This window comes from Notolepis coatsorum (assembly GCF_963971535.1).
Source record: "Notolepis coatsorum genome assembly, chromosome: 12".
In the NCBI taxonomy this organism is placed as follows: domain Eukaryota; kingdom Metazoa; phylum Chordata; class Actinopteri; order Aulopiformes; family Paralepididae; genus Notolepis; species Notolepis coatsorum.
Window position 1 is genome coordinate 108,600,633 of NC_140176.1, and position 9,670 is coordinate 108,610,302.

At 45.0% G+C, this 9,670-nt stretch overlaps 1 protein-coding gene across 1 annotated transcript in view; it reads left to right on the forward strand.

Annotated features, from left to right (window-relative positions):
• katnal2 (katanin p60 subunit A-like 2) overlaps positions 1 to 9,670 on the forward strand; it is a gene marked incomplete at both ends in the record, with an annotated part of 73,080 nt that overhangs the window by 39,662 nt on the left and 23,748 nt on the right. The window contains 2 exons of the mRNA XM_084325984.1: positions 2,589 to 2,660; positions 6,078 to 6,146. Coding sequence (XP_084182110.1) covers positions 2,589 to 2,660; positions 6,078 to 6,146 — 141 coding nt within the window. The remainder of the gene's footprint in view (positions 1 to 2,588; positions 2,661 to 6,077; positions 6,147 to 9,670) is intronic.

The following is a 9,670-nucleotide window of genomic DNA, read 5'->3' on the forward strand; positions in this document are numbered from 1 at the left end:
ACATACAGAGTTAAGAGTGTACTGTACAGTTAATAGTGTACTGTACATACAGAGTTAAGAGTGTACTGTACATACAGAGTGTACTGTACATGCAGAGTTAAGTGGGTACTGTACAGAGTTAAGTGTACTGTACTGTACAATACAGAGTTAAGTGTACTGTACATACAGAGTTAAGTGTACTGTACAATACAGAGTTAAGTGTACTGTACAATACATAGTTAAGTGTACTGTACATGCAGAGTTAAGTGGGTACTGTACAGAGTTAAGTGTACTGTACTGTACAATACAGAGTTAAGTGTACTGTACTGTACAATACATAGTTAAGTGTACTGTACATGCAGAGTTAAGTGGGTACTGTACAGAGTTAAGTGTACTGTACTGTACAATACAGAGTTAAGTGTACTGTACATACAGAGTTAAGTGTACTGTACAATACAGAGTTAAGTGTACTGTACTGTACAATACATAGTTAAGTGTACTGTACATGCAGAGTTAAGTGGGTACTGTACAGAGTTAAGTGTACTGTACTGTACAATACAGAGTTAAGTGTACTGTACTGTACAATACATAGTTAAGTGTACTGTACATGCAGAGTTAAGTGGGTACTGTACAGAGTTAAGTGTACTGTAGTGTACAATACAGAGTTAAGTGGGTACTGTACATACAGAGTTAAGTGTACTGTACTGTACAATACAGAGTTAAGTGTACTGTACTGTACAATACATAGTTAAGTGTACTGTACATGCAGAGTTAAGTGGGTACTGTACAGAGTTAAGTGTACTGTAGTGTACAATACAGAGTTAAGTGGGTACTGTACATACAGAGTTAAGTGTACTGTACTGTACAATACAGAGTTAACTCTGTATTGTACACTACACTCTGTATGTACAGTACCCACTTAACTCTGTATGTACAGTACCCACTTAACGCTGTATTGTACAGTACACTTAACGCTGTATTGTACAGTACACTTAACTCTGTATGTACAGTACACACTTAACTCTGTATGTACAGTACCCACTTAACGCTGTATGTACAGTACCCACTTAACGCTGTATGTACAGTACCCACTTAACACTGTATGTACAGTACCCACTTAACGCTGTATTGTACAGTACAGTACACTTAACTCTGTAGTGTACAGTACAGTACACTTAACTCTGTATTGTACAGTACACTCTGTATGTACAGTGCACACTTAACTCTGTATTGTACAGTACACTTAACTCTGTATTGTACAGTACAGTACACTTAACTCTGTATTGTACAGTACAGTACACTTAACTCTGTATTGTACAGTACAGTACACTTAACTCTGTATTGTACAGTACACTTAACTCTGTATTGTACAGTACACTTAACTCTGTATTGTACAGTACAGTACACTTAACTCTGTATTGTACAGTACACTTAACTCTGTATTGTACAGTACACTTAACTCTGTATGTACAGTTTCTAGTTAATCAGTCAGCAGCCTCCACTGATGTACAGTGATTCAAACTCCCTCAATGTGCAGTTTCTGACAGCTGTGCTGTGTTGTCACGCGAAATAACAAATGACGTTATGAATAAAAACGCGAAATAACGCTATATAACGTTACAATGTACAGTTTCTGACAGCTGGGCTGTGTTGTCACGCGAAATAACGTTATGAGTGAATCTGGTAGTTGTTTTGATAAATATGTTGTGTATTCTAGCGATTCGATTCGAACATAACATTACATTTCCGCATTTCATTTCCGCGAGGGACCTCTGCCGCGCTGCAACACACAGGAGCGGCAGACGGCGATAAGGGGGCGGGCTAGCGCGCGGTCACGTGGGCGTTGTGGCCAATCAGAGAAACGCTGAACGCAAGTAGGTTACCTTAAGTGTTCACGCGTCCCACAGGGGGAGGGGTCTCACAGGAGGGTGAGGGGTCCCACAGGAGGGTGATGGGTCACACAGGAGGGGGAGGGGTCCCACAGGAGGGGGAGGGGACCCACAGGAGGGGGGAGGGGTCACACAGGAGGGGGAGGGGTCCCACAGGAGGGTGATGGGTCACACAGGAGGGGGAGGGGGCACACAGGAAGGGGAGGGGTCACACAGGAGGGGGAGGGGACCCACAGGAGGGGGGAGGGGTCACACAGGAGGGGGGATGGGTCACACAGGAGGGGGAGGGGTCCCACAGGAGGGGGGATGGGTCACACAGGAGGGGGAGGGGTCCCACAGGAGGGGGAGGGGTCCCACAGGAGGGGGGAGGGGTCCCACAGGAGGGGGAGGGGTCACACAGGAGGGGGAGGGGTCACACAGGAGGGGGAGGGGTCCCACAGGAGGGGGATGGGTCACACAGGAGGGGGAGGGGTCCCACAGGAGGGGGAGGGGTCACACAGGAGGGGGATGGGTCACACAGGAGGGGGAGGGGTCCCACAGGAGGGGGAGGGGTCCCACAGGAGGGGGAGGGGTCACACAGGAGGGGGAGGGGTCCCACAGGAGGGGGAGGGGTCCCACAGGAGGGGGGAGGGGTCCCACAGGAGGGGGAGGGGTCCCACAGGAGGGGGAGGGGTCACACATGCATCGTTACACCCCTAATACGTGGTGTTTCTGTTTCAGGGTCATGTGACTGATTACAAAGCTTTGATCCAGGATGCCACCAAAGGAGCGGTCAGCGATGCTGACCCAATGGTAACTATGGCAACTACAGTAGAAACCAAGACTTCTTCACAACGGACTAGTTAAACAAACAGAATTTCTTTCAACATTTTTGTTGGATATATTCAGTGTAAAGCATTTAATTACATTTGAAACCTTTAGTTAAACTTGAAAGGCAACTGAGGTTTCGCTCATTTACAGTCATGTTGACTTACATACAGAGAGATAAGATGAATAACAATAAATTAAAATTAAAACACGTACAACTTGATTGACAAAGGTTGCAGATCAAGGTTTTAAACTCTGCAACAGAGCGGAGAATCTCAGAATCTCAGGACTGTTGGAGTTCATTCCATGAGCTGGAGGGGCATCATAGAGAAATGCAGATTCACCCTGTTCAGAGCAAACTACTTAAGGACCAGCCAGTCACTAGAAGGGGTTCCATAGGTTCCAACATTCTTCACCAATAATGATGTAGTATAAGGAGGTAGCTTACCAATAATGATGTAGTATAAGGAGGTAGTTTACCAATAATGATGTAGTATAAGGAGGTAGCTTACCAATAATGATGTAGTATAAGGAGGTAGCTTACCAATAATGATGTAGTATAAGGAACTAGCTTACCAATAATGATGTAGTATAAGGAGGTAGCTTACCAATAATGATGTAGTATAAGGAGGTAGCTTACCAATAATGATGTAGTATAAGGAGATAGCTTACCAATAATGATGTAGTATAAGGAGGTAGTTTACCAATAATGATGTAGTATAAGGAGGTAGCTTACCAATAATGATGTAGTATAAGGAGATAGCTTACCAATAATGATGTAGTATAAGGAGGTAGCTTACCAATAATGATGTAGTATAAGGAGATAGCTTACCAATAATGATGTAGTATAAGGAGGTAGCTTACCAATAATGATGTAGTATAAGGAGGTAACTTACCAATAATGATGTAGTATAAGGAGGTAGTTTACCAATAATGATGTAGTATAAGGAGATAGCTTACCAATAATGATGTAGTATAAGGAGGTAGTTTACCAATAATGATGTAGTATAAGAAGGTAACTCACCAATAATGATGTAGTATAAGGAGGTAGTTTACCAATAATGATGTAGTATAAGGAGGTAACTTACCAATAATGATGTAGTGTAAGGAGGTAGCTTACCAATAATGATGTAGTATAAGGAGGTAGCTTACCAATAATGATGTAGTATAAGGAGGTAGCTTACCAATAATGATGTAGTATAAGGAGGTATCTTACCAATAATGATGTAGTATAAAGAGGTATCTTACCAATAATGATGTAGTATAAGGAGGTAGCTTACCAATAATGATGTAGTATAAGGAGGTGGCTTACCAATAATGATGTAGTATAAGGAGGTGGCTTACCAATAAGGGCCTTAATGAACAAATACCAGTGTGTGTTGCGCCAACCAACCATCTCATAAAGGACATAGTGATGAGTGTTGTATCTTTTAGTGATGAATCTACTAACCTTCGTACTGTTCTTTACTAGTATGCTCTGCTACTAAGGAATCTACCTTGCCTATACTACTACCTACTATGCTAATATACACTAGTCTGTAGCACTCAAGTTCAACACTGTTTGACGAACACCATCACTCGCCCAGAGTTGTACCCTTCCTGCTGACCTGTTGTACACAACTTGTAAGTCGCTTTGGATACAAGTGTCACTGTCAGCTAAACGAGTGATAGACAGAGTCCAGGGATTTAACCCTTTCACTACCAAAGGGTTAACCCTTCCACTGCGACAATGCAGAAGGTTAACCCTTTCCGCTGCCACATGACACATGGTTAACCCTTTCACTACCACACTACAGAAGGTTAACCCCTTCACTACCGCACTGCAGACGTCTGTAGTGTGGCAGTGAAGGGGTTAACCTTCTGTAGTGTGGTAGGGAAAGGGTTAAGGGTTGAGGCTGCAGCTTGCGTATTAATTATTACATCACCATAGTCCATTGATAAGAAAACTGCTTCGACAACTAACTCACATTCCAGTTAGTGTGTGTGTGTGCGTGTGTGTGTGTGTGCGTGTGTGTGTGCGTGTGTGTGTGTGTGTGCGTGTGTGTGTGTGTGTGCGTGTGTGCGTGTGTGCGTGTGTGTGTGTGTGCGCCCGTGGCCGTCTCATGTCGGCACAACAACAACGCCAACGTCAACACTGGACTGAGCTTAAACTGCAAGGGAAGCTTGCTTGTCTCCCTGCCGCTGACCACTCTGTCTCGCACACAGTTTTAAAAAATGTAGCTATTGATGAGAGCATCATCATTTTTACTTTAAAAGCTAGGCTACAGGTTTTACCATCGAAGCTCAACCTTTCCATCTGGTTCCCTGGCAGTCATAGCCCACACTGCATACACCACGGTCACGAACAGACAACAGAAACCATGTCTCACATACTCAATGGCTGTCATGCATACAAAGGGCTCTACATCTGTAGGCATGATAGGATCGTGGACCTGATTGCAGACAGTGTCATTTCCACACTCGGGTCACCTGCAACATATAAGCTGTATAAGCACACCAGTGTGAAGCCATATATGCTCAATCTGTGTAGGGACAATTCACTGTTCTCTGATATTTCAGCAAACACCCCGATGTTGTTGTTGTTAATGAGAATAACAGAGAGGTTCTCAGTCTAGAAGTTGGCTGTACGTTTGACTACAGTCTAGACTAGAGCAGTGGTGCCCAACTACAGGTAGATCGCGGGCTGATTTCAAGTAGATCTTGATTAATAAAATTCGATTATTAATAAAAAAAAAATTAAAATTGCTAAATCAACTCTTCCTCTCCTTGTTAACTACAACAAGCAATGCTGTTTGTTATTTAAGATGAGGTCGGACTCGGCACTGACAGATTTGTGTTCATTATGCTGCTTTTATAAAGCCTCAAATGACGGCTTACAATATACAATTTTGGCTGGTAGCTCTCGGGGCTAGGTGGTAAATAAAAAAGTAGATCTTGGTTCAAAAAAGGTTGGGCACCCCTGGTCTAGAGGAAGCATTTACAACCAAAATGTTGAAGTATCAACTGTTAGACCATACCATATCACAACTCGGCTACAACTGTAAACTTTTAGTCTTCATATTTAGAAGCCTGGGTCATGTTCATAAGTTGGGTGTTAGAGGCCTTCAGATGGCCGGTCTTCCGAACAGTTAGCAAGATATTGCTCAGTGTCAGCAATTATTGGCAGCCGGGCAATTTGGAGAAAACGCTGCTATCTGTACCCATGAGCTGTGTGTTGATTGTCAGGTTCATCATCCATGTGAGTCTGTAACTTTGGTTGCTATTGTCAATTTGGGCATGACTGTATCAGAATAACCCACAATGTACAAGTGCACTGATAATATGTGTGTCCTTTAAACATTGTCTTTATGTAAATATAACATAAACATAAATACAGATTCTAAATGTGTGTGTTTCCTATAGGAGCGGCTGCTGAAGCCTCTCTCTGGTCTGAACAGTGAGATGAGAGACCTGGCAGCTGTCATCAGCAGGGTACACACACACACACACACACACACACACACACACACACACACACACACACACACACACACACACACACACACACACTCACACACTCACACACACACACACACACACACACAGAGCACGGATCCAATTCCAGAGGGACATTCGGGACTGCAACGTCCTCTGTTTCACAGAAACTTGGCTGTCTCCAGACGTCCCAAACCATGCAATAGAACCGGCAGATCACTTCTTCGTTCTCCGCAAGGACCTAACGGCAGAAGAATCACTCAAGACGAAAGGAGGCGGCATTGCTTTCATGGTAAACAAGAGTGGTATATAGGCAACACAAAGGAATTGTCTAACCACTGCTCCCCAGACCTGGAGTATATCACCATCAAATGCCGACCCTTCTTTCTCCCGAGGGAGTTAACGTCCATCATCATGATCGGAGTATATATCCCACCACAAGCGAACACTGGGGCCGCACTTTCAAAGCTACACGACGAGGTAAATAGACTACAGATAGCTAGCGGTGACGCTGCCATTTTGGTTCTGGGCGATTTCAACAGCGCGCGTCTTCTATCAGCATGTGACCTGTCCCACCAGAGGCGAGAACATATTAGACCATGTATACTCGCAATTTAAGAACGGGTACAAGTCACAGGCCCTTAGTCCATTCGGTAAGTCGGACCACGCCGCCATCTTTCTTTTGCCAAAGTATAAACAGAGTCTTAAGCGAACGCCGGTAGTATCGCGAGAGGTTAAGCGTTGGACTGTGACGTCAGAGGAGACACTCCAGGCTGCACTTGAATGCACAGACTGGAATGTATTCCGTGATAACACAGCCAATATTAACGAATACACTGAAACGGTGCTTGACTTTGTCTGTACTCTGGTAGAAGAAACAATCCCCTCTACCACAATTAGAATCTACCCAAATCAAAAGCCCTGGGTAGATAAATCCATCCGTGAGGCTCTGAAAGTGTGCACCTCAGCCTACAACACCGGGCTTGTGACAGGCAACATGGATGAACACAAGACGGCAAGATACAACGTCAGGAGAGCAGTAATAGAGGCAAAACAGCGTTATAGGGATAAAGTTGAACTTCAGTTTGAACAGGCTGACTCTAGAGGTATGTGGCAGGGCCTCAGAACAATGACAGATTACAAAGGCACCTCCCTCAAACTGAACAGTGACATCTCCTTAGCAAATGATCTCAATACCTTCTATGCGAGGTTTGAGGCTGTGAATAACAACACAGCCTACAAGCCACGGCAATGGGGGGGGGGGGGTCTGCTGATGGAGACTCAGTGTTCAGGGTAACAGAGCATGAGGTGAGGCGGACCTTTAAAAAAGTGAATATCAGGAAGGCAGCAGGACCGGACGGTATCCCCGGCCGCATCCTAAAAGTCTGTGCCAACCAACTGGCCCCGGTATTCACTGACATCTTTAACCTGTCCTTAGAAAAGGCTGTCATCCCCACCTGCCTGAAGAAGTCCACCATCATCCCTGTACCCAAAAAATTTTGGGTCAACGACTACCGCCCTGTAGCTCTCACCTCCATAGCCATGAAGTGCTTTGAGAAGCTAGTGAAGGGCTACATCTGTTCCTCCCTCCCCATCAACCTGGACCCCCTGCAATTTGCATATCGCCCCAACAGGTCCACGGAGGACGCCATAGCCCATGTGCTGCACACAGCAGCATCACACCTGGACAAGAGGCAGGGGAACTATGTGAGAATGCTGTTCATCGACTACAGCTCAGCATTCAATACCATAGTCCCCTCCAAACTCATAGCCAAGCTCAGGGACCTGGGCTTGAACTATGACCTCTGCCAGTGGGTCTTGGACTTCCTGACGGGCAGACCCCAGGTGGTAAGAGCAGGCAACTGCACCTCCTCATCCATCACCCTCAACATAGGGGCCCCCCAGGGCTGTGTTCTGAGCCCCCTCCTCTACTCCCTGTACACACATGACTGCGTGGCACAGCGGAACAACAACACAATCATCAAATTTGCTGATAACACAGTAGTGGTGGGCCTGATCTCTGCCAACGACGAGAGGGCCTACCTGGAAGAGGTAGAGAATCTGTCACAGTGGTGTCAGGAGAACTGCCTCTCCCTGAACGTCAGCAAAACAAAAGAGATGATTGTGGACTTCAGGAGGTCGGGGGTCAAGGACTACAGCCCCCTCAGCATCGACGGGGCACCGGTTGAGAGAGTGAACAGTTTCAAGTACCTCGGAGCCCACATATCCGAGGACTTGACATGGACCACACACATTGACAGTGTTGTGAAGAAGGCACGACAACCAACGCCTCTACTTCCTCAGGCGCCTAAGGAAGTTCCAAGTCAGTCAGAAGATCCTTAAGAACTTCTACTCATGTACAATAGAGACCATCCTGACTGGCAACATCACCTCCTGGTTTGGGAATAGCACTGCACAAGACCGTAGCAGACTACAAAGAGTGACACGTTCAGCCGAACGCACAATTGGAGGGGGGCTTCCCACCCTCCAGAACATTTACAACAAGCGGTGCAGGGGTAAGGCTAAGAGAATCATCAAGGACTCCAGCCACCCGAACAACTGCCTCTTTGAACTGCTGCGGTCAGGCAAGCGATACCGGAGTCTTAAGGCGAGCACAGAAAGACTCAGAAGAAGCTTCTATCCCCAGGCCATCAGGCTGCTCAACGAACAATAACACTATGCAACAACCATCAAATGCACACAGCACACACACCCACACGCACACACTCACTTTAAACAAACAACACACTGCAGCACCCACTCTCCACACTTTAGATCACCTAAACACACTTTATATTTATTGGTAAAGGATTTGCACTACAACTCGTACACCTTACTGTAAATTGTACCTAAATTGTACCTCATCCCATTTCTGCTTTGCACTATTATAGTATTGTATATTAGTACATTGCATAGTATATTGTATGGTAACTCAGTTACTTCTATTCTGCATCGAACATTGTACATATGTCTATACTGAACACTGTGACCTCTATTTTTACTTCTATTTTACATGCTATACTATTTTATTTCATACTTATCTTGTCTAGCACAGTCTCTGGAGCGTAACAGTAAGAAGCATTTTGTATAAAAGTATTCTGTACTTCTGAATGACAACTATTAAAGAAACTTGAAAAACACACCTGTAAGTCAGCTGTAGCCTGAGAACAACGCCATAGCATTTTAATATCCACCACCGACCATGTCCACCAGAGGGCAGTGGAGAGCCATGCTCTGTTAGGGTGCATGTCTTGTCGACGCTCTGTGTGACATCAGTGTTCTGTATTAATGAATACCTAGGCAACATTATTCCTCTCGTGTGTCATTCTGTAGGACACCTGTTTATGCAAACATAACTGTGCGGGTGTGAGAATGTATGTCTATATTGTGTGTGTGTGTGTGTGTGTGTGTGTGTGTGTGTGTGCATGCTTGTGTATCTTTTTGTACATCTCTTTATACTTGTGTGTACCCCCCCCCTCAGGGAATATCTGTTTACGCAAGCCTAACCGCACACTGTCTCT